The 27056-nt window shown below is 34.7% G+C and overlaps 1 protein-coding gene across 1 annotated transcript in view; it reads right to left on the bottom strand.

The window, feature by feature from the left end:
* Positions 1–27056, bottom strand: part of Rit2 (Ras like without CAAX 2) — a 261776-nt gene that overhangs the window by 107522 nt on the left and 127198 nt on the right. The window contains exon 4 of the mRNA XM_090353579.1: positions 10565–10756. Within this exon, the coding sequence (XP_090209705.1) occupies positions 10565–10756 (192 nt within the window). The remainder of the gene's footprint in view (positions 1–10564; positions 10757–27056) is intronic.

Here is a 27056-nt window from a genome sequence, read left to right as displayed (position 1 = left end):
TGTGAATAAATGGATATATCCTTCTACATGCAGTCAATGAAGTATTCAGCACTAAAAATGAAATTTCCTATCTTGCCATGGAAAAAGACATGAAATAAATTTAAATGGATATTACTAAAAGGAAATAAAAAAAGCTTTTGAAAAGCCTCAGCGTTATTATTACAATGATCTGACATTCCAGAAAAGGCAGAACAATGGACACAATGAAAAGCTCAGTGATTACCAGGGGCTACAAGGGCAGATGAAATGGTAAGTGGGCCACTAAGGCACATTATGGCATGGGCTATGTGTACTGTTACACTGAAGTGGTAGATGCATTTCATCATCTAGTGTGATGTCTACAGAATGCAAACTAGAAAGAGGGAATACTTATGTAAATGATGGCATTTGGCTACTAATTCTGTCAGTATAGATTCCTTGGTTGTGGTAAATACCCTACATAGTTCCTATTTTCCCATCTCAACTGAATGAGAATCTATCCCAGGATTATTATGATTAAGAAATATTTATGAATTAACATACTTTAATACTAGCTTAATTGAGGTCTATTGGATTATATAAATTTTTAAGCTATGGCTTAAAATGAAAAAAAATATATCTGGTCTTAGAATATCTGGCTTCTTCGGAGAAAATAACCTGGCTCAAGGAACTAAAATCTGCATTCCTAAAAGGATTTTCCCTTATTAAATCTTTTCTACCATGTTGCAGACTGATCTTTTTAGTGTTCAGAATCTGGAGTTATTTGGAACAGAAAACAAAGGCCAATACTTGAAAATATAGAAACGGAGAAAGCATTGGAGAGATGTTCAGGAAACAAAGTGACTTTAGAATCAAGTACAATAAATAACACACACATCCTAGTATAAAAAAAGTTATGAGAAAGGTAAGACTATCCATATTTTTCTGAGATAATAAATGGGCTAAATAAAATTATTTGAAATTTTGTTGTCTTATAAAAATATCCTCACACTTATTCTGTAGTGCCTGAGAATAAGCTGAAGACAGAATTCACCATCTTGTCTTAGAATCCTCTGTATATACTATTTGTAAATTGATCTGTTCAGTTTGGTGAAGTATATGGAAATGCACTGTCTTTTGCCTAGTCCTCGGTCTCCATTAGGATTATAATAAAATCCCTTCTATAATTTTTAAATAAGATGTGCATGCTGTTCATATTGATGGACAAGAGAGATCCAAGATCAGAAGCAGCAGACCCAGTGACTAGTAGAAATTATTTCCTGTTTCCATGAAGCAGTCCTTTGTGTCAAAATATGGCCAAGAGTGCATAGAAGATCTATTAGACATCTTTTACTGTATAAATTACTTCATCTACTAAAGGCTCTACCTTTCAACACTATTGCTTTTGGGTCAATTTTAAAATATAGTATTTACACCACAGAATGTTCAAACTCTACAGTATTAAAAACATGCAAGCTATGATTTGAGGAAAGGAAGTATGTTAGGAATGAAACCTCATCTTTAAAAGAGGTATGTCTATTCATAGGGAAATTGTAATTATTCATAATAGGGAATTTCCAACAATCAAGTAAGTGGAAAGGAAGAGGGAAAGAGAGGTTCAGTGACACCATTCGGGCATTAATTTTTCTGCTTTCAATTCCTTCTTGATCTTAAGTTTTACTCCTCTTCAGTTAAAAGTCATTCAAAAAAACATTCACCAATTTTCAAGACTTAATTCTTGTAGGGTCTTACCAAAGTGTTCCACAGTAGTTTGGACTTATGCCTGACTTAAAGCAGGGAATATAAATTAAGTGTTTAGATTTTCTGGAAATATTAGACTACATGAAATGTCGAGGGAAAGTTAATTCTATTGGTACGTATAGTAAGTATTTTCAGCAAAGTTTATATTTTCGTAGCACTGAACTTTGTCTTTGCTAGACAAGCATTCTACCATTGGAACCATGATGGCCAAGCCCTTTTTTATTGTTTATTTTTGAGATAGAACCTCACTATTACAGTCAGCTGACCTCAAATTTTGACTTTTCTACGTCCTTCTCTTATGTAGTTGAGAAAACAGAACTGTAACCACATTAGACTGGTTTTTAACTAATGTTTATCTTTGGCTGGCAACAAACTTTGTTGTCCTAATCACTGCCTCTTCAATAGTTAGGAGGCAAAGACATTGTTCTGAAGCTTGAGATTACAACTTTTTTTGAATTATTATTAATATTGTTTCAATAGAAGCATTAGTCTTAAAATATGTTTCATGTTAAATTAAAGTGTGTATGTATGCATATGTGTGTATGTGAGTGTGTGTGTGTGTGTATGTGTGCGCACGTGTGTGTGCTTTAGATCTCATCTATTTTACTTGATACTTGTAGGTGTTAGGATTTTTTTGTAGTTCCCTAAGTCACATACTTTCATTTATATTCTAGTAGAGTGAGATGTATCATGCTCCAAGATCAGTCAGAAAATCTGTTCAAAGAGATTACTAGGCCATCCACTATATTCTTTACTTAAAAGACAAGGGTGGGCTGTGAGAGTTCATGCACCTATATCAAGTCACAGATCCTGATACTTTTGGTTTGAGGAACCCATTTTGAAAAGAATAGGTCTCATTCCATATGAGACGTTCCATGTGTTTACAAATGGCTAGATTTCTCTGTCAGTTTATTCTAATGATACCTGGAACATCACCAGATTGTTCAGTCTTACCTATTTCATGAACTATCAGGCACAGGAGAATGCCACAGAAGAATAGACATTAGGCCCATCCTATAGAAAACTACAGATGAAAAAATCTTAACAACACTGAGGTGGTATAGGAAATGTGCTAAACATTGCTTTCACAATAACATTGACAATAGATATTACTTCCTAGAAAAATCAGCTGATACCAGAGTAAGTGGTATGTGATCTACAAGTTGTCAAAAGAAAAATACATTTATGGGGTATCCAATTCAAATATGTATGCTTTTTCACCCCAAATATATATGGAAGCTTTATAAAACTCATATTGTATATTGTTATATATTAACAAATTAAACACATGGGCATATATATGCACATATTGGTATGTATTAGAAAACTCCTTCTAAATTCTGTTTGGTTAACCTATATAAAATCTAAACTCTGCTTTGCTTAGTTTGCTTTCATTAAAATTGAAGTTAACACATACTTATTTTTAATGAAATAAAAAATACATAAAGAGAATGCTGTAGAAAATTCCACTACTTGGCATTTACCCAATTATCCAGAAACAAGAGCATACTAAATCCACCAGCACAACAATGTTCACTGCAGCACTATTTACCATAGCAAAGATATGGAACCAACCTAGATGTCCCTCAGTTGATGAGTGGATCAACAAGATGTGGTATTTGTACACAATGGAATTCTATGCTGCTGTCAGAAAGAATGACATTGCCCCGTTTGTTAGGAAATGGAGAGACTTAGAAAAAATCATATTAAGTGAAGTAAGCCAGACTCAAAGGAACTTAGGCTCAATGGTTTCCCTCATTTGTCATAATCAGTAGAAACCTTGGGGTCTCCTAGCAGAGATTTGCAATAGAGCAAAACCTTGATACAAAAAGGCCATATAGTAGGACGCTAAATGAAAGGACCTCTAGGATATAGAAACAAAAGCCATATAATGAATGATTGTTGTTCTTAAGGTACTATGTTATCTCTCATCTCTTTTGCTGTCCCTTGGTTATCTCATATTGTTACAGTATCTCACTTTGTTACCTGATATATTGGATATATTTGTATTTGGTTATTTGAAATTGGATAGGGATGGGGGAAAACAAGATGAGGGTTGGGGTGGGGGGTGGGAAATGGGTACCAAGACATGTGAAAGGGTATCAATGTATGGGAATTAATGCACCATCTATCTGGCAAATATCATGTAACCCTTCTATTAATTACAATAAAAATATATGAAAAAAAGATCCAAACTGTAGCAAACTCTAAAAAAAAGAGAATGTTGTAGAAATAATAGTAAAACTAATTGTTAGTTGAATTTGAGTGTCTATGTAAATATGAATAAATTGCCAAACTGTTCATCTGTCTATCTAAACTAGACTCCCATTATTTGACAAACAATTAGATAATGTGAATTATCTAATGCACTATTAATCAAAGATAGTGACTACTGTTATGTTTTTAAGTTTGCTTCTTGTTTTGCAATTAATCAATGCATTTGAATGTATTCAGTATACTCTGATACGTGTCTATGTTTTGTCTTTGATACATTGTCTTTATGGCAAGCATTATCTGTGACATTATTCTGATCATGTTTGGTTGGTGTTTACAAGTCATGCTCATCTGCCTAATTTCTACTTCCTCCTTTACAAGCCCACCATTTTATTTCTTTGTCCTAAAATGTGCTTTACTATGGTTTTCCTGAAGCAATTCTCCTCATTCACTCACGTGTCTACCTCATTAGCATATGTTTGTTCACAAGGATTTTTCAGAGTTAGCAGCAGGTATTGTACTCATAGATGGTACCATAGAGTTCCACCCTAAATTTGGTTTTCAATATGTTTTTATGTTCCTTCTTTTTTCTTATGAATAGTACCTCATGACATCATAATTTTAGGATAAGAACTGGATTTGCATTCACATGTTTGCCAAGATACATGATAAAATTCTCTATATACATTCTTTTCCTCAGAGTCATTACTAATGACCAAATAACCTCTCAATAAAGAAATAAAATTATTTTTATTAGACATCTCAATTCCTAATAAATGAAGGATCTCTAGCATTCCCAAACATTTTTATTGAACTATTAAAATCAGTGTTTCAGGGTTGAAAGCTGTATATGAATGTATAAATATCCCATGGGGCCAGAATGATTTGTCATGTTTTATCTTCTGGATAAAATATTTTATGGCCTGTGAATGATGCAAAACTTTCCTAGTCCAGCTGCCAGATCTCTGAAACTTGTTCACTGAAAACCTTTTACACAGTTGGTTAGGGTTTTTAACAAAAACAGTAATTATCTTGTGCTGTTTCCTAACACGACGTCAGGAAATATGATTAGTAGGGGCATAGATAATAGCAGCTTGGGGGACTCATATTGTTTTGCAACTAAGAAAGGTTTTAGAATAGTTTGGACAACATTGCCCAAAGTCTTTATAATGTCACTACTATTATTCCTCAGGATTTCTCTCTAACGTGTGGCTCTCACTGCATTGTGCAGAGCCAAGAGCTGATCATTTTACACAATTGTTTCTCCTTGCTACTTTGGCCAACAAAATTCTATTGCATACATTCCATGCTCTGAGAAACATGCTGAGACCATGCTAAGATTCTAAAGCATATACATGCATATACATATTATATGGAAGGGGCAAGTTCAGAGGAAAATGTGGTGAGATTCTGCATAAAAACGATTTTGCTTTGTTCTCAATTCTAGCCAGCTCTATGAATTTAAACCAATCCCCAAATGTACAAATATCTCAGTGGAATCACAGCAGAATAGGTATGTCATAGAGTCTATTTCTATTTCATGGGCTAGTTTTTATCAGAAAGTATCACGTCTGACAGAGATCTTTGCAAATAACTTATAATTGTCATCAACATCAGAATGAATATGTGTCTCATGTAAAATATTGTTTTACAGCCATTTATATTTTAATTTGTGTACAGGAATATTAATAAAAGAAGGACTACTTATCCAGCCTTTCTCTGATTTGTTGTGATTCTTGGTCCTTATTAAGAAAGTTTCGACCTGTGCCAAGGAGGCCTAGTGTATCTCCTATTCCTTCTTGTAAAGTTTTCAGTGTGTCAGCTTTTACCTCCAGGTCTTTGATCCATTTGGAGTTAATTCTAGTGCAGGGTGACAAAGAAGGATCCAACTTTAGTTTTCTGCAGGTGCTTTAATCAGTTCTGCCAGCACAACTTGTTGAAGAGGCTGTCTTTCTTCCATTCTATTTTTTTGGCTCCCTTGTCAAAGATTAGGTGGCCATAGGTCTGTGGTTTAATACCTGGGTCCTCAGTTCTATTCCATTGGTCTTCAGGCCTGTTCTTGTTCCAGTACCAAGCTGTTTTGATAATTATAGAAACTGCAGAGCTTTTGTATGGCAAAGGACATAGCTAGTAAATTAAATAGAAAGCCTACAGAGTGGGAGAAGATCTTCACCAACCAAACAACGGACAAAGGCCTCATATCTAAAATATATCAACAACTCAAAAAATTGAATCACTCCAAAACTAAAAGTAATAACCATCCCATTAAAAAATGAGCCAAAGACTTAAAGAGAGTCTTCTCTGAAGAAGAAACAAAAATGGCCTATAGACACATGAAGAAATGCTCAACATCTCTGGTCATAAAAGAAATGCAAATCAAAACAATTCTAAGATTCCACTTCACTCCAATTAGAATGGCCAGGATCAGGAAAACGAATAATAACAGATGGTGGAGGGGATGTGGCCAGGAGGGATCACTACTACACTGTTGGTGGGAGTGCAAACTCGTTCAACCACTATGGAAAGCAGTATGGCAGTGCCTCAAAAGGCTAAACATAGAACTCCCCTATGACCCAGCAATTCCACTACTTGGCATTTACCCAACCATCCAAAACCTAGGGCATACTAAATCCACTAGCACAACAATGTTCATTGCAGCATTATTCACCATAGCAAAGATATGGAACCAACCTAGATGTCCCTGAGTTGATGAGTGGATCAACAAGTTGTGGTATTTGTACACAATGGAATTCTATGCTGCTGTCAGAAAAAAACGACATAGACCCCTTTGTTAGGAAATGGAAAGACTTAGAAAAAATCATATTAAGTGAAGTAAGCCAGACTCAAAGGAACTTAGGCTCAATGGTTTCCCTCATTTGTCATAACCAGTAGAAACCTTGGGCTCTACTAGCAGAGATCTGCAATAGAGCAAAACCTTGATATATAAGGCCATATAGTATGAAGCTTGTTGAAAGGAACTCCAGGATACTGAAACAAAAGCCATATAATGAATGATTGTTGTCCTTAATGTACTATGTTATCTTTCATCTCCTTTGCTATCTCTTGGGTATCTCATATTGTTACAGTATTTAACTTTGTTATCTGATATATTGAATTTATTTGTAGTTGGTTATTTGAAATTTGATAGGGAAGGGGGGAAAACCAAGATGGGGGGTGGGTGGTGGGTGGGGGGGAGGGTGATGGGTACCAAGACATGTGAAAGGGTATCAATGTATGTGAATTAATGCACCTTCTATCTGGCAAATATCATGTAACCCTTTTATTAATTACAATAAAAAATTGTTAAAAAAGGACTAAAATTATTTGCTTATTTGAATTATTTTTAAAAGAAAACAATAGTTTGGTTTAAAGCCTTGAACTGTATTAAACTGCTTTAGAAGTACAAGTATCTATACTATCCCATATGAAAATTAACAAGCTTTAATTATGGGCTATCTTGAATTTCTCAGTCTTTTCAACAGCCCAAGGGGAAAGAGTTGTCTAGTGAGAATCCCAATTGCTTTCACACACAGTAATTCCTTCAAGGTCTTTAATAGTTTAACCCTATTTCTCTATGAACCCACAGAATTCTTCGTACTATCAACAATCAGTATATTAAATTTTTTTTAGCCTGCCTGCCTGCCTTCCCTTCTCTTCCTTTTCCCTTTCTTCCTTCTTTCCTTCCTTCCTTTCTTCATTTCCTCCTTCCTTCCTTCATTTCCTCCTTCCTTCCTTCCTTCCTTCCTTCCTTCCTTCCTTCCTTCCTTCCTTCCTTCCTTCCCTCTCTCCTTCCTCCTTCCCTCTTCCCTAATATTTTTTAAATCTTTAAGTAGTTTTACAAACCAGGTGTCATTTAGTAAAACCATTCATGAATACAATATACCCTCACCAACGTCACCACTTTCAACATTCTTTCCCATTCTTCCCATAGGATCCCATTCATCATTTCTTAAATTTTGTAGAATACACAGTGAGGTTGTATTGTGTTTTTCTTTTCATTCATCTACCTTCCACTCCAAATACCCATGTAACAAAAAGAATTCTGTGTTTCTCTTATAATTTTGTCACTAACTACAAGAGTCCATTTCTATCAACAGATTTGTTTCTGAGATAGTTTCTTTCTTTAAATAGTTCCTTTACAGCTGCCCAGGCCTATCATAACATTAATATAAAGTGCAAATTAAAGTCACTTTGCAAAAAAAAAATTCTGCAGCCAGAGAGATAATTGTTTCTGTCATAATCACCACACGACCAGAAGCTAAATTTTCACACTTTGTGACTGAAGACCGAATACATGAGTACTTTTATAAAAATCATAATGTTTTCATGTTTTCTTGTATTATGCATACTATGTATACCTTCTTTTATCTAAAAAGGAAAATCTGTCAAATTTGCAAAATCACTTTATGTGCTACGTTTGCACACGTATCCAGTGTGCTCGGGCAACTGTGTGCGTTTGCATGTGCTCCAGTGAAATTTGTGATCTTAAGAGTCATCTCAATGATAATTAGTCAGAATGCTTACTTTTCTGGACTAGGGAAGCGATTCTGTAGACTATGCCTTTAAGAGATCGCAGGTATCACCTATGAGCTCAGGAAAGCAAGGCTTGGACAGTGAGGAAGGCAGCTTCTTGAATCACAGAGTAGTCTTTCTAGTCTAAGCTCAAATCAAGGTGTCTTCACACTGATCAGCTGCAGCAGTTTCTTACAGCTATTCCACCTGGAGCCCAACTGGAGGCTTCTGCTCTCCAGAAATTCTGACAAGTCCAGTAGAAGTGTTCCTGAGAACACTGCTTGTAACTTTAATGGGATGCTCCCCAGTGTTTCTTCCTAAAAACCCAGAGGAAAATAAAACCTCTCCACACTTCAGAACAGCTGGACCATACAACATTTAGGCTGCAAAGCTACTTGAGAATAAATTCAACTTTAACTGTTGAGAACTTAATTTCCTCATCCTTCAAAATGCGAATAGAGCACACTGAACATTGCTTTGCAGGAAGCAAAGTAGCCCTAGAGGAAATAAACAAACAAATAATAGCATCCACTTTATAAAACTTACATTCTCAATTAAAATTACACAAAACTATCGCCATAAAAATATATCACAGCATTCACTGTAATGTGTTTCCATGTCAAGTATGACTTCATAAACATTGGCTTTATGAGATACCTGTACACATTAAGAAAAGCAGTAAAATCAATAATTATGAAAATTCACATTTATAAAACACATAATAAAAAAAACTCCTTAATTTGCTTTCATAAGCATTCTTACTTTAGCAAAAGTTCTTACCAGTACTCTAAGTGAGTTAAAATTTAATGATTAACTGAGGTAAAATAAAATATGAAAAGCCTGTTCAAACTTAAGGACGATGCAAATAAGGTGAAGCATCTCCAATGATAATGAAACAACACAATACAATTAGATTCATCAGAATTTGATTTGAATGAGCATTGCTTTATAGAAAGTCCATCTCTGAGTCATGCAATGATTTGACTGGTTCCTGGTCTCCTTGAATGTAGAGACCTTAGGTATTAAATCTGGTGCTTCCCAACATGTAATGTCTGACCAAATGAGCTAACTCTAGTGACTTATATGAATTTGCTACAATAGTGATCCCCATCTAAGCTACTAAGAGCATATAAATGAAATGTCTTTTTCAGCTAAGGAGATAGTAACTTGTTTCTATTTTGGAAAAACAAAAGCAAAATCCTCCCTTTTTAATTATCACATGAAAATGATTCCAAAACATACTGAGTTTACATGATTCTGTTTTGTCATTTATTTTACAGGCCAAAATTTCAGACAAGCCATGTTGGAACATTTTCCTGTTCTATGTGGATTGGTCTGAGATAGTGAAAGGCACTGGAATGTGCAAAATGGGCTTCCCCCCTCCCCCACACACGTATTCCCCTGGGATATTTGTGAATCTGGGTCAAACTTTTCTCATGTGACTTTTGTCCACATATGTCACTTGGGTTTCTTTGTGTGGGGTCTGCAAATGTCAAACACAGAAGCTTTTGAATAATATGTCATTTGTGCAAAAATGTATGGATCTAGAACAAGTCATGTAAAGTGAAGTAAGCCAGGCTCTGAGAAACAAATGTTGAAGGTTTTCTCTCATACATGGATGCCAGAACTATAACACAAGCAAGCATGATAACATACAAGGCTCTATGCATTTGCACACTAAAAAACTGACTAAAGGAGGGTAAACTTAGGAGAGGGATCCAAAGGCATAATTCCTCTGAACAATCAAAGTACTGTTTTTCAAGTTGAATCCCAGGAAATGGAAACATGTTGCTTTTGTTTGTTGATTTTTTTGGAAGGGGTGATTGGACCAAATGCAAGCATTTTATCCAATATATGCTATGCAAAAATAAAACGAACTCTGTAATTTGTGGGTAGTGACCAAAAGGGGAAAATGGAGAAGGAAGGCATTGTTCAAGAAGTATTGTAATCATATATTGACTTATGGTATTGTAACCCCTTTGTATGATCCCTTACTAAAAAACAATTTTAAAAAGTACAAGTATTTTTCTGCTAAATTTTCAGCATGAACTTTGGAAGTAGTTACATGTGATCTATACACATTAAGAGGAAGAGAACAGGTGACGAGATTATCACTCACCTGACGGAACTGGTCCAGGTCAATTTTGTTACCCACCAGCACCAGAGGAATCTCGTAGGTATGACGGACCTGAAAGATGAGCTCTTTAAATTTGGCAGCTTCTTGGAATGACTGGCGGTCAGTCACAGAGTAGCAGATAATGAAACCCTCCCCACCACGCATGTATTGCTCACGCATGGCTGTGAATTCCGCCTGTGGGGGGGGAGAAGAGACAGAGATAAAGAGAGAGAGAGAGAGAGAGAGAGAGAGAGAGAGAGAGAGAGAGAGAGAGAGAGAGAGAGAGGAATGCTCATGAACTCTTTTTTGGTGTGAATCCAGGTGATAACTAAGCGATTCCTGATAAAAATCATGATAAAATTTACATATGGTAAGCTATCAAAAGTGCTGGTACTAGATCATAATGATCTTGGAAGGATGTGGTAAACAGATTTCATTGATGGACTTACAGTGTCCATAAATGATGTTTTAATGACTTCACTTTAGGGAAAAGAACTGGTCATCCCCAAAATTTTTTATTTTTTTATTTTTTTTATTTTTTCTTGTAATTAATAAAAGGGTTACATGATATTTGCCAGATAGAAGGCGCATTAATTCACATACATTGATACCCTTTCACATGTCTTGGTACCTTTTACCCTCCCCCCTAGCACCCCCCCTGTCTTGTTTTTCCCCCCTTCCCTATCAAATTTCAAATAACCAAATACAAATAAATTCAATATATCAGATAAAAAAATGAGGTACTGTAACAATATGAGATACCCAAGGGACAGCAAAGGAGATGAGAGATAACATAGTACATTAAGGACAACAATCATTCATTATATGGCTTTTGTTTTAATATCCTGGAGGTCCTTTCAATTACTTTCATACTATATGGCCTTATGTATCAAGGTTTTGCTCTATTGCAGATCTCTGCTAGTAGAGCCCAAGGATTCTACTGATTATGACATATGAGGGAACCATTGACCAGACAGAGATTCATCAAAGAAAGAGAACTATAGACCTAATTCTTTGATGAACATCTACAAATTCAATGCAATACCCATCAATATCCCAATGTCATTCTTTAAAGAAATAGAAGAGGCAATCCAACATTTCATATGGAATAATAAAAGACCCCGTATAGCAAAAACACTTCTTAGGAGAAAGAACAGCGCAGGAGGAATTTCAATACCAAATTTTAGACTCTATTGCAGAGCTATAATAATTATCAAAACAGCTTGGTAATGGCACAAGAACAGGTCTGAAGACCAATGGAATAGAACTGAGGACCCAGATATTAAACCACAGACCTATGGCCACCTAATCTTTGACAAGGAAGACAAAAAAATAGAATGGAAGAAAGATAGCCTCTTCAACAAGTGGTGCTGGCAGAACTAGTTAAGCACCTGCAGAAAAATAAAGTTGGATCCTTCTTTGTCACCCTGCACTAGAATTAACTCCAAATGGATCAAAGACCTGGAGGTAAAAGCTGACACACTGAAAACCTTACAAGAAAGAATAGGAGATACACTAGGCCTCCTTGGCACAGGTCGAAACTTTCTTAATAAGGACCAAGAATCACAACAAATCAGAGAAAGGCTGGATAAGTGCGACTGCATTAAACTGAAGAGCTTTTGTATGGTAAAGGACATAGCTAGTAAACTAATTAGGAAGCCTACAGAGTGGGAGAAGATCTTCACCAAGCATACAACGGACAAAGGCCTCATATCTAAAATATGTCAATAGCTCAAAAAATTGTATCAATCCAAAACTAATCTCCAAAGTGACAACCATCCCATTAAAAGATTTGCCAAAGACTTCAAGAGAGTCTTCTCTGAAGAAGAAACAAAAATGGCCTATAGACACATGAAGAAATGCTCAACATCTCTGGTCATAAAAGAAATGCAAATCAAAACAACTCTGAGATTCCATCTCACTCCAGTTAGAATGGCCAGGATCAAGAAAACGAATAATAACAGGTGCTGGAGGGGATGTGGCCAGGAGGGATCACTACTATACTGTTGGTGGGAGTGCAAACTCCTTCAACCACCATGAAAAGCAGTATGGCAATTCCTCAAAAGACTAAACATAGAGCTTCCCTATGACCCAGCAATTCCACTACTTGGCATTTACCCAATTATCCAGAAACAAGAGCATACTAAATCCACCAGCACAACGATTTTCATTGCAGCACTATTTACCATAGCAAAGATATGGAACCAACCTAGATGTCCCTCAGTTGATGAGTGGATCAACAAGATGTGGTATTTGTACACAATGGAATTCTATGCTGCTGTCAGAAAGAATGACATTGCCCCATTTGTTAGGAAATGGAGAGACTTAGAAAAAATCATATTAAGTGAAGTAAGCCAGACTCAAAGGAACTTAGGCTCAATGGTTTCCCTCATTTGTCATAATCAGTAGAAACCTTGGGGTCTCCTAGCAGAGATTTGCAATAGAGCAAAACTTTGATAGAAAAGGCCATATAGTAGGACGCTAAATGAAAGGATCTCTAGGATATAGAAACAAAAGCCATATAATGAATGATTGTTGTTCTTAAGGTACTATGTTATCTCTCATCTCTTTTGCTGTCCCTTGGTTATCTCATATTGTTACAGTATCTCACTTGGTTACCTGATATATCGGATATATTTGTATTTGGTTATTTGAAATTGGATAGGGAAGGGGGAAAACAAGATGAGGGTTGGGGGTGGGGACCAAGTCATGTGAAAGGGTATCGATGTATGGGAATTAATGCACCATCTATCTGGCAAATATCATGTAACGCTTCTATTAATTACAATAAAAATATATGAAAAAGAAAAGATATTAGCTATTTTCTTCATGTTCCTTTGAGATTTATGCCAGATTCCTTTAGTACAACCTCTGATTTACAAAGTGAAACAAACACTCTGAAATCATACATATATTTTTCTTGAATGATTTTCTAGGAAATAAAAATAGAACATTTCAAGTGATGGTGAGAAAATATTCAAATATATAAACATTTTTATCTTATGCTTCAATCATTGTAATATTGGGATGACCAGTACCAAGCTGTTTTGATAATTATAGCCCTGTAATAGAGTCTAAAGTTTGGAATTGAAATTCCTCCAGCGCTGTTCTTTCTGCTAAGAAGTGTTTTTGCTATATGGGGTCTTTTATTATTCAATATGAAATTTTCGATTGCCTCTTCTATTTCTTTAAAGAATAACATTGGGATATTGATGGGTATTGCTTTGAATTTGTAGATAGCTCTTGGCAAGATTGTCATTTTCACAATGTTGATTCTTCCAATCCAGGAGCATGGGAGGTTTTTCCATTTCCTTAGTTCTGCTTTAATTTCCTTTTTCAGGATTTTAAAGTTTTCATCAAAAAGATCCTTTACATTCTTGGTTAAGTTAATTCCTAGGTACTTTATTTTCTTTGAGGCTATTGTGAAAGGAGTTGCCTTCCTGATTGTTGCCTCGTTCCTCTCACTGTTGGCGTAGAGGAAGGCAGCTGATTTTTGAGGGTTAATTTTATACCCTGCTACCCTTCCAAAGTTTAGAATCAGCTCAAGGAGCTTGGGAGTAGAGTCTGTAGGATTCTTTAAATACAGGATCATGTCATCTGCAAAGAGGGATAGTTTTACTGCCTCTTTCCCTACTTGGATCCCCTTTATGCTTGCTGCTTGCCTTATTGCACTAGCTAGGAATTCTAATACTATGTTAAAGAGTAGTGGAGAGAGTGGGCATCCTTGTCTTGTTCCTGATTTTAGAGGGAATGGCTTTAGATTTTCACCATTAAGTGTAATACTAGCAGTGGGTTTGTCATACACAGCCTTTCTTATATTGAGGAATGTTCAATGGATTCCTAGTTTCTCCAGAGCTTTTAACATAAAGGGGTGTTGGATCTTGTCAAATGCCTTTTACACGTCTATTGAGACAATCATGTGATTTTTGTCTTTGCTCCTGTTGATGTGTTGAATTATATTAATTGATTTGCATATGTTGAACCAGCTTTGCTTCCCTGTGATGAAACCTGTTTGATCATAGTGTATAATTTTTTGATGAGTTGTTGTAGACGGTTGGCCAGTATTTTATTGAGAAGTTTTGCGTCGATGTTCATGAAAGAAATAGGTCTATAGTTCTCTTTCTTTGATGAATCTCTGTCTGGTTTGGGGATGAGGGTTATACTGGCTTCATAGAATGAGTTTGGTAAAGAACCTTTATTTTCAATTTCGTTCATTTAAGGTCAAGTTCTATTGTAATAGCTTTAGGTAGCTATGCAAAGGTATTACCATTCATAAAATGAGTTTTTGAACACAATTACTCTTGATCGATGGCATCCTTTTATCATTTTCTCCCATTTCTGCTAACCCAATCCTTCCTTAACTAATTTTCTCAAAATATGAAATCAGTGTCTGGAGTTACAACTAAGAGCTAGAATTTCTGCTAACTAGCAAAATGCCTAGAATATAGTCACTGAAACACTCTTTCCACAAAAGCAAACAAACTATAATCAGAAACCTTGATTATCATTACTAATTGAGAAATAGGATAGCATAGATAATAAATAGCATATTTACCTATTTAGGTGCTCTTATATTTATCTATTAAAGGTACATAAGCAAGAACCTGGATTCCTGAGGAAGGGATTAATTTCTAGATTCTGTTAATTCTATATTGTACATTGTCTTTCACCTTTCTCCCCGAGTAGAGTTAAGGTAGAATTAAGTTTTGGTTATTACCAATGCTTCAATCCAGCAGTCACTGCTCTCTTAGCCTCTTCTTGTTCCATCCTATCTATATTACAATTCTTCAGTCTCTGAGGATTCAATGTTTGAAATTCTAAGCTGGAAATTTCCATAAAAGTTAATATATTTGTTTTCAGTCACTCGGACTCTGAATCTACTGCTAATACTAGCAAAGCAATTAGATTTAACATGCCGTAAAAAAGATAAAACTTGGACTCTGTTTGTTGGAAAAGCCATATTACAGATTAAAAGAAATTTTGCTGCAAGAAATAGAGGGAAAGAAATTTTAGGTGTATCTCAGCCCTCTTCCAAGAATGAGAAAATGGGTCTCCCCCTAACAAAGTATTTACAAGAACTATTAAAATTTCCTGCTCAGAGTAATTGTCTAAAAGCATATTAATTTGATTTAAGATGGTTTTAAAGATAGGAGCATTTAAATAAAGCAGGAACTTTGGAAAAATTGGCACTTAGTTATAAATGCTAATGTCAACTGGGGAGTGTGGTATATTGAACCTGTCTTACAGAATTGAGAAATGATTTAAACAGGAGAACAAACATGAAAATACTTTGATGGATTTTCTTGCATTCAAAACAATTTAAACCCATTATCTCTGTTACAATCTTCCACAATAGAACCTACTTTTTATTAGAACTAGTGTGACATCCCCTCGAGCTGCCTTAAATATATATGTGTTAGTGATTTCCAATAAGTTCATCAGAAAATTATTAGGAATTTTGAAAGATAACATCTTTCAACTAATAAGCCAGGCATAAAGAAGTTATCATAATAAATAGACAGAAAAGTTCCTGTTAGCTGACATTATCCCGAACCCATTCCTACAATAAAATATTGGTGTGCTTTCTTTAAAGCCACAGGAAAGTCATTATGTAGGGGAAACACTATGTACAATATGGCGCTTCCATTGTTATTCACACATGAATTAAACATCTCTTTGGTTTGTGTTCCATGTATCTTGAATGCTAATATTGCTTTCCTTGTCTTCCTGCTGTAACTGAAACTCGTTAGTTAATTATTCAGAAGCATGACTATATTCCATTTGCTATCCACAGGTAGCAAAATAGCTGGGAAACATCTATTCTAGAAGTTGCAAGAAATATAAGCATTTCAACTACCTTCAGAGCTCTTCAGGGTATGAATCTTCAGCTGATTGCTTTCTTTGAAATATTACTTTGTGTTAAAATAGGATGTAGTCAATGTTGGAAATAAAAGGTGTGTGTGTGTGTGTGTGTGTGTGTGTGTGTGTGTGTGTGTGTGTGTGTGGTATCTGAGCTTCTTTATCAGTAGAAAAAGTACCATGGTATTGAATCTGGACTATCCCCTTATTGAATTCAGCTAGTAGCACTATACAGCCTAACTGTCTCAATTTATAAAATACATGAATATTACTGCACTCTGTCTAATATATCAGAAACATTACTGTTCACTTAATGCATTTGTTCTTCTAACACAATGTACATAACACTATGCTGAGTGCTGGGATAAATAAGAAATTAGAACAAAAAAACAAAGAAAATAATGGCATTGTCCAGGTTAAAGAAACACAATTAGAACAGAGTAAGATAAATGAAGATCAATTAGATGCTAAATGAAGCATGAGAAATCAGTGAACAGAAAGAATATTTAGCTAGAAGAATGCAAAGGGGTTTACTCAGAATAAAATATGATAGTTTTTCTTGAATTTATTATTTATAGTTTGTTCCAGAACTTTCATGCAACTTAACATTCAACAATCATATATTGTCACTCTTAAATAAATGTCCACAGTCTAAACTCTGCATTTGCCTGACAGTTTAGTTAAAATTTGTTTATGCAGAAGTTTTGGATGTTGCTAAAATATTAGTGTTTATGTTGCCTGTGTTCTCCTCATTTTAAAGAATAAATCAACGAAGTAATTACTATAAGTAATTTAAGCTTCTCTATCATAAATCTACTGTAATTTTCACAAAGTACAAAGGTAGAAATCAGGACAAATATTGAATCCTTAGGCTCAATCCAAACTTCTTTTTTTATATTTTTTATTGTAATTAATAAAAGGGTTACATGATATTTGCCAGATAGAAGGTGCATTAATTCACATACATTGATACCCTTTCACATGTCTTGGTACCCAACACCCTCCCCCCCACCGCCCCCCCGTCTTGGTTTTCCCCCCTTTCCTATCAAATTTCAAATAACCAAATACAAATAAATTCAATATATCAGATAACAAAGTGAGGTACTGTAACAATATGAGATACCCAAGGGACAGCAAAGGAGATGAGAGATAACATAGTACATTAAGGACAACAATCATTCATTATATGGCTTTTGTTTCAATATCCTGGAGGTCCTTTCAATTAACTTCATACTATATGGCCTTATATATCAAGGTTTTGCTCTACTGCAGATCTCTGCTAGTAGAGCCCAAGGTTTCTACTGGTTATGACAAATGAGGGAAACCATTGAGCCTAAGTTCCTTTGAGTCTGGCTTACTTCACTTAATATGATTTTTTTCTAAGTCTTTCCATTTCCTAACAAATGGGGTGATGTCGTTTTTTCTGACAGCAGCATAGAATTCCATTGTGTACAAATACCACAACTTGTTGATCCACTCATCAACTGAGGGACATCTAGGTTGGTTCCATATCTTTGCTATGGTGAATAATGCTGCAATGAACATTGTTGTGCTAGTGGATTTAGTATGCCCTAGATTCTGGATGGTTGGGTAAGTGCCAAGTAGTGGAATTGCTGGGTCATAGTGGAGTTCTATGTTTAGCCTTTTGAGGCACTGCCATACTGCTTTCCATAGTGGTTGAACGAGTTTGCACTCCCACCAACAGTGTAGTAGTGATCCCTCCTGGCCACATCCCCTCCAGCATCTGTTATTATTCGTTTTCCTGATCCTGTCCATTCTTACTGGAGTGACGTGGAATCTTAGAGTTGTTTTGATTTGCATTTCTTTTATGACAAGAGATGTTGAGCATTTCTTCATGTGTCTATAGGCCATTTTTGTTTCTTCTTCAGAGAAGACTCTCTTTAAGTCTTTGTCAATCCAAACTTCTTAAGTATGTTAAGTTAAAATGAAAGTGAGCAAAGAGCTTTATAAATAATACTGAATAATATATGGTCAGAAATCATGCCTAAAGAGCAAAAATACAACTAGGAATGCTGCTTGAGAGTTTATAGAGAACATAACTATCTTCACTATTAAAAGTTTACCTATCATCTATTTTTCAATATTCAGCACATAGAACTTGGACAATGCTTTATTCCATGGAATGCTTCATGCACTCTGTTTAGCTCATTCATGAAATATTTATTGAGAAATTATATGTGTCAGGCATCTAAGATTTGCAATGGTTCAAAAGAATATGTAGAATTAAACAAAAATATGAGTAAATGTGAAAAAGAACAAATAGAAATTAGGACATTAGAACAAGGATACAAGAATACTGTGAGATGACAGTACTTAGTGTCAAAGTTTATTTTGAATTTCCATACAACCAAAGCTAAAATGGGACAGTAACAAATTTGTAATATCACCTTGGAGGCCAGTAACAATATATTCACTCGATACAAATTCTGAAGTACTTAGAACTGAAAGTGATCTCTCACTCTCTATTTTTTTTTGAGTGGAGACAAAAGGCAATATCCTCAATGTCAAGTTGACAGAACCTGCACTAGCAGGTTGTACAACACATAGTCCATTTTTCACTAATACCCAATGACAGTAACCCGAGGCTTTAACTAGATAACAGAAAAGTTGTTCTGTGGAATTAAAGGACTGAATTCAGACTGAAGTTGATGATTACAATCTTTACATTTTGGTGTCAAAAGTGTGGAAGGTCCTTGAATATTGATCTCCCTTTTACCACTGAACTCAAAACCACTGAGTATAATTTTCTCCAAAGCATTAACAAAGTTCTTGAATTAAAGCCAGACAGATAATTATATAATCATTTTATAAATTGCTTAGTTGAAGCTAAATGCTTTAAAATACGTTACCATTTCCTGCATTTTAAGGAATGTGAGGTTTGGAGACTGTAAAATAGAGACAAAAAGGAAAGGGAATCCAATCTATAAATTAAAAGGATAAAGCTTTTAGTTACTCATTCCTCTATATTTAAAGTCAAGTCAGTGTAAGGTCAAATCTAGCTAAACATATTGCACTTGCATGTACACTAATTAAGAATGGTTTATTGTTTCTGGTAAGGAAAACATGTAAGTTTTACTGCCTGTGGATATCTCAAATTCCTTTTATTTCTTAAAACTTTTACCTTTTACTTTTCTGTTTGATTTGTACTTTCTCAAAGACTTAGACTTTCATGACTGCCTCTGGGTGGTACAAATCCACTAAAAGGTATTTCTAATCACAGCTGGTTTTTTGTTTCTCTTGGAGCTCAGTCATACTGAGAGCTGTTTTTCTGCTAGCAAAAGCTACAGAAATCCATCTTGGAAGACTCGAGAAAAACTGTGTTATAAACGGATTCCACTCATGTATTTTAGTCAGTCTCAACATGATAAAGAAAGCATGATCCCCACAAGAACACGATGAAGAAAGATAGCAAAGTTAGAGTTGTTACTTGATGTAGAAAATATGGGAGGCTCATCTATAAATAAAGAAAATAAAATGAGATGGAACACACACATATACTCCTTATTGTCATGAATACATTTCATATTACTGACAGTTATACAGAAAACATGAAGACATGAGAGGCTTCTTCATTATCAAGAAACAAATCAACTGATTTTGCAATGTTTAGATCAATTTTAACCCAGACAAATCTAAAATGTTGAGTTGTATTAAGAAGCCAGTATTTTTCAGCATAAAAGGAGAGGAAATGGTACTTCAAGTAGGTAATTTTTTGTATTCCATAAAATTAGAAAGGATAGCCAGAAAGCTACTACAAGTTTCCATAAAGCAGAAGGTGTACTTAACCCTTTATCTTAATAACACTTTGCAATTAAAGGTGTCTTAGGTGACATGAAGATCATCTGTCCACTCATTCTGTCATGCTCTTCTGAGTCCAGCATATCTTCTTTAAGGCTACCACTTACTATGTAGCTCTTCTGCCTTTGATGTACCAATGCCTACTTATTGGCTTCTATATTAAACCTGTACTCACTAAACTGATGTAATCCTCCTTATCTATCCATGTCTTCATTTAACCCTGAATATGCAACCTCTAATGGGGTCCCTTCTATTGAACTTTTTTTTCTTGCCTCTTTTGCCTTTATGTACATTGTTCTCTGTACTGGGACTTTTTCTGGTCAACAGCACATTTAGAGATTATGGAATGCCATCATTTTACCTTGCAAATAGATAATTCAATGGTGAAGAAATTAGCTATGACATCATTTTTTCATAATTAATGTAAAAGTAGAGACAGGTCAGAAAACCCTTCTCTGTTAAAAAAGCTTTTTCTGTTCACTGGATCTTAGTCATGTCCATTCGTCATAATTTTCATATTCACTCTTCATTTATAAACCTATATATGGTAAACCCAGTCTTTATAACACTGTTCTGACTCTTTTTATTAGTTCTTATCTAGAAAATAGCAAAGATACCTTAACTTTAAATTTTAATCCTACTTAAGGAGTTCAATGTGTCACTAAGAAAAACTTAAATATTCCTGAAATTGACTTACTATGTTGCAGTTGAGTTTAATGTTTATATGTTTGCAATACATTTTGAAGATGTGAAAATTTTAAATTGCTGCCATTTGCATAGTGAATATCATTTCATACAAATAATTTGATTTGTGTAGAAGAAATGCATTTTACAGTAGAAATAATGAACACATTTCTAACATCAAATATTTATAAATGGTAATAAGTGACACCCTCTTAACTAATTCTTTTAACTAAATTTGGAGAAAAAAGGTTTCAAAATTTATATTTTAAAGGACATCTAAGAAAATGAGCATATTTTTTTATCCTCAATTCAGTCAATATCTTTCATTATTTTTAAAACCTGTAATCTTATATGTACATATTAAAATGTAACATATAAAACCCATTGTGTAATCATAATACAGTATAAGTGCATATATAAGTAGCACAATAAAAATTTGTTTCACAATCAACATATGCTAGCAAAATTAAGACAATAAGCCAGGTTATTTAGAATCATGAAGATAAAACTTCATTGTTTCAACATTCCAAAATAATTATAGTAATATGTCAAACTATTACACTCACTCAAATTTCAGTTTTGTAACATAAAACTATTGAAATAGAGGTCTAGTAATTTTAGAATAATTTTAATCTAGTTATTCAAATGCAATAATTTTAAATTGCATATTTAACTTCATTGAAAGAAACACATTCTCAGTATTGGGGTAAAACTAGGGGAAAATCTGTTATTTATGGAAGAATGACAAAATATGAAAAAAAAATCTGTGGCTTAAAACTATAAATCCTCATTGTAGCTATGGTATTATTGTGAGATATCTCCAAATAAGGAAGATAATTAGCTCATATTAATCACTAGTGTACATCTGTAGCCAATATAAAAGGCATAAGCATTTATATCTTTTATTAAATTCTGATCATGAATATACATTATTATATAGCATAGCATAGTGCACATATCACAAAACAAAACCATTGATTGACCTTCTTCTGACATTAAGGTTTTCTATTTGAATATTTATTCTGGTGTATTGTCTGTATGACAGTTTCAGGCAATATTTTGTTCTGATATCATCTTCACTTTAGGAGTATTTTTGAATTGGTAGCTTACTGCTGAAGAGGGTGATACATCTCTATTTCTCACATGCTTTTTCCACCTTGGAAATTTCTGAATATTAACTACTATACCATATGTAAATGAAATGATGACAACAGTACCTCCAAAGGTTTAGATTAAGAATAAAAAAGTATCCAAAGTCTTGGGAATCTACAAACACAGCACAGTCAATAAATACAGGAAGAGTAGGCCATAGGGTAGTCAGAAGAGTGATTAAATAAAGTAATAGTTGGGGTGATGAACTCCCTTACTGTCTACTTAGCAGCTACCACATTTCCCCTTGCTCCATTCTCTGAGGATTATATTGAGGAAGCGGGAGGACCTAGCCCATATATGTTTGGGGGCCTAAGAAGAAAGAACAGAACAGGTGGCAAGATGATTCAGATTTGCTTTACTTATGCCTTAAACACATCTTTATGTATATTTTAATCATCTCTGTATTATATGTCATATTTAATACATAAAGATACAACACACATCACAGTTGCATTGTATTTTTATTTGAATTGTTTTTACTGTTGCATTGTTATTTTGCAGCTATCATCCCTGATTGATTTAACTTATGCCTGTGACATCTGTGAATATGGGTCATATACTCTTTTCTAACCAGTTTCTCTTGCCCTTTTGGGGAATTATTCCAAGTAATGAAGTGTGAGTTTGGTTCTCCTTATATGTTATATTTCATTAGTTTTGTTTTTAAAAGTTCTTGAAAATATTTCTCATTTTGTAGAGTGCCCATTTTAAGAGTTATCTGTCACTGGAACAATTCTAAATAAAATTTTATGCTCCTAGAAACTCCAAGCTATAGCAGCGAAGCTGAAGGGGATAGTAGGAGCTTGTCTCTGCCAACATTAGCTAGACTAACATGCATGAATTAAGAAGAGTGTAAGAAAAGCAGCAGTATAGAAGATATGATCTGCAGAGCATCAAACCTATTTCCAAGGCTAGTTTAGTTATCTGCTAACCATGAGGCCTCTTGTTCTATGTTATGTCAGTGCTGAATGTAATTTTCTCAAACTAGATTGCCTGGAAGAAAGTAAATACGGCATAGATGGAATGTTTCTGAAAGATTCCACAAATTGTCAACCAACAGAAATTTAAAAATTTTAAAAAACTGAAGGAAAATAAAAACTAACCTAATTTTGTCAGACCAAAGAATTCAGGAAAGAGTTGTCATAACTACTTTAGAGAGATAATTTAAAAAAGAGACTCTTGGACCCAAAGTAGGGCCTAGGGGTAGAGTGCCTGCCTAACATGCACAAAGACCCAGGTTTGATTCCTCAGTATCATATATATAGAAAAAAGCCAGAAGTGGTGCCAAGGATCTAGTTGTAGAGCCTTGAGAAAGTCCAAGGACAGTGCTCAGGCCCTGAGTTCAAGCCCAGGACTGGCAAATAAAAGAGACTCTCATGAGACCAAGGATTAGCACAGTTATTTGAAAGAAAATGTAAGGAAGAGAGAACTAGAGACACACAGGCAGAAGCGGAGGCAGAGACAGAGACAGAGACAGAGACAGTGACGGAGATAGAGACAGAGACAGAGACGGAGACAGAGACAGAGACAGAGATAGATAAGATAGTAAGGACAGAGGTTAAAGACAATCACAAGCAGCCTAACACACAGGATACCTGTGGCTCATGTTTGTAATTCTGGCTACTCCAGAAGCCAATACCAGGAAGATGCTGATCGGAAGCCAGCCCATGCGCTGTAAGACCCTGTCTTCAGGAAACTATACAAATTGCTAATCTGGGTGGAGATCTGGATCTCAAGTTGTAGAGCACCAAACATAAGTAGTAGAAAGACAGAGACAGAGACTCGGTGGGAGGGGGGGTATAGAATGCAGAAGCCTCCCCTACGCCCCCACCCCCGCAATTCACACCCTGGAACTAAATCAACACAACAAAAAACAATGAAAGAATAAACAAAAAATGTACTGTGAATCAGGGTAGAAAACTACATGGAATCCTGCCTCAGTGGGCTAGAGTTCTGTTTAGTTGCCTGCCACTTTTTCCATACGATTTCCATCTTTATGCCGTTCTAATACGTTTGCTTTTCTTCCCTTGTTGCCTCAGGCAGGACTTTCCCCAATCATTGATACCAGATTCCACTACAGTTAATATTCGCAAAGTTTTGTTATTTCATTTTTTCCACTTCTCTAAAGCATCATCCTTTAAAGCGCCAAGAAGGGAGATTGCAGTTAACTAAATTTAAACTTTAAAATGTGTTTTAAAACATATTTGCTTCTCACATAGCCAACTGCCTACTTTCAGGTTAGAATTTAGTGTTTTTAAATGTAAGAATGATATCAATACTGATAATATTTAGTATGAATTTCAGGGAAAAACTCACCACCCAGGTACATTGGCATACATTTATAGAAGAATATTAGTTACACAAGCACTACTGGTTTCCTTAGAAAAGATAAATCAGCTTAGTAGAGATTTTACAATGCATTCATTCAGTACATAAAAAAATAGAAAATTAGAAAGTGCAGAAATGATTACAGAATTATAGTAGCAGAAGGTTAAGCAAAGGACTCCATAGACACTTTTCCTGGATTTTAAATTTAACTATGTGTTTTCAGCTTCCTGTACTTGCTCTACCAATAATGGGAGAAAGAAGAGATCAAGGAATTAATGAGAGGAAAGCAGTTTCCTTTGAGATTTCCTTTGGTAAAGTGTTCCAGTACTTTCTGGGCATGTGAAGAACCAATGTACTTCCTGTCCTCATAGGTCTGTTTCTTCTTACTCAGCTAATGATACCACTAACAGCTCTAATCAGCAGGGCCATGTGGAATTCAATTTGGATTCGCCTTGCATTACCTATTGTGAAGCTGACAGTGTTACAAATAAGCCTTAACCTCTACATGAGTTCCTACAGAATAGTTTACTGATCCTTTAAAATTGTTTCCTAATGCCCTGTGTCTGCTATCCCTTCCAAAAGTGAACATCTGTTTGAAGCTTAAAATTTTTATTTTATTTCATATTGATTCCAAACACTTATTCTTCCCTCCAAGTTAAAAATACCTTCATAAAATTGGTTTGTAATATCTACTCAAATAATGTTCATTTCTAAAACCTGAATAGCAAGCTGGGATGCAAACACCATTCTCCCTTTCAACATTCTGTTGGAGGACAACATATCCTTTGATAGCACTTGGCACATGTGAATGTACAAAATGCAAAATAAACATATTTCCTTTCTTTTTGCATTCCAATTTTCTTCAAAGTAATAGGTTTAAAGGAATGACTAGCTGGAAGGCTCTACTTGAGAGGTTCATGTGCTCTCATGGCAATATATTTTAATCCAACCATTCTTCTCTTGTTTGTCTACTTGAATAAAGGTGTTAAGGTATAAATCAGTGAGATTAACACCCACAGAAGAAGCCAACATTGGAATGTTATTGCAGTTATCCAAGATGATTTGTGGCTGAAACAGAATAACAAAGTTCTAGGAAGAATGTACATTAATGCATTGGATTTATACAATTCCTTTCCTTGTTCCTTGAATGCCTCTGCCATCCCCCAGGCTCAGTTTAGTGACTTCTCATTATTTATAATAAGATCACTTCTCTAGTATTTATATAAAGATGAAACTGAAATTTTTAATCAGATGTGAAATATATATGTAATATTTATGCACTTACATATGTTTATAACACATGAAAAACATGAGATAGTCTTTTAGTTAAATGTGTACATGTATATCTACATTAAAACACAAGTCTATTACATCTCACCCAACATTATATAATCTCTAATTTATTTATCTAGTCCCTGCACAGTGCTAGAACCTACCAATAAATATAATGATACCCAGAAACATTCTGCACATGGCACACTAGGATTCAGCAAGTATTTGTTAGTGCAATAAAGAATCCCATTTTATACAATGACTACAAACCACGTGCACCATTTTTGAGCTCTATTTTTTGACCTCAGAATAATGTTATCATGAATTCTAGAGATATTTATTATGTTGGCCAATCAAGTCATTTCTGAATGGAAAACAAAGATACAAATTTAACTCCCCTTCACTCTGATTCTGATATGCTTTCTACAATGCCATGCTTATTACTTTTCTAGCTCTTTGGGCCATAGTGTAATTCACTTTATTATATAAAGCAATCTCCACTGGTGGAGAAGTTATAAGTGCAACTTCTCTGATGGTATAAACTATAGTTTCATTTATTTCTAATCTTGATATCTTGGGGAGCTGTGTTTATTCTATCAGGCTTCTCCTGCTAACGTTATTCAACAGAAGAGGAATTTTATGTAACATGCAAGGGAAAGAAGCAATAGTTTGATCTTGAATACAGGGAATGATTATCCAGTGTGGGATTTTAAGAAAAGCAAAAAGTAAAGAGAGCAAATGGTATATATCATTTTCAGCAGATTTGTCTAACTAGAGCCAAGAGCTAGAGTAGTGAAAAATATAGTCTTGTAACACAGATTCAGCATAGAAAGCTGTCAAGTTGATATGATTAAAGGCACAGTAAAATCTATTTCTTGCATAAAAATCCTGTCTCTCTTGGCCCAAACCTTCATTTCATTGTTTCTATTACTTGTCCACTTAAAATTTTGTATGCAAAGATCATGGAAACATAATTATCCAGAACTTGAAGAAAAATTTTGTGATATCAATGTCATGCAGTCATTTTTATGGGCAATAATTTCCTTCAAAGAAAGGAAATTCTACATTAGAATCACCACCATGAAATCTGGTAGAAGTAGAAACACAGTTTCCTCCTATTTAGAAATATCAATAATAAACTTTCATTCACTTCCCATATATCATTTAATATATATATATAATGTTGTACATATTACTTTATATACATCAACAAATTGTAACAAATATTATTAAAAATATTATTACTACAAATAAGTAACTAAAGAATTAAGAGGAAGAGAAGCAAAGGAACCTTCTAACATCATACAGTTAGTGAGTAGTAGAACTAGAATTATTGTAAGTTTATTATCCTCATTTCCAATATGCAGTTATCAATTTCATATAA

The sequence above is a fragment of the Megascapheus bottae genome, chromosome 19 (assembly GCF_031878675.1).
Source record: "Megascapheus bottae isolate mThoBot1 chromosome 19, mThoBot2.hap1, whole genome shotgun sequence".
Lineage (NCBI taxonomy): Eukaryota > Metazoa > Chordata > Mammalia > Rodentia > Geomyidae > Megascapheus > Megascapheus bottae.
Note: the sequence above shows the minus strand (reverse complement) of the source record. Positions and strands in the feature narration are given on the sequence as shown.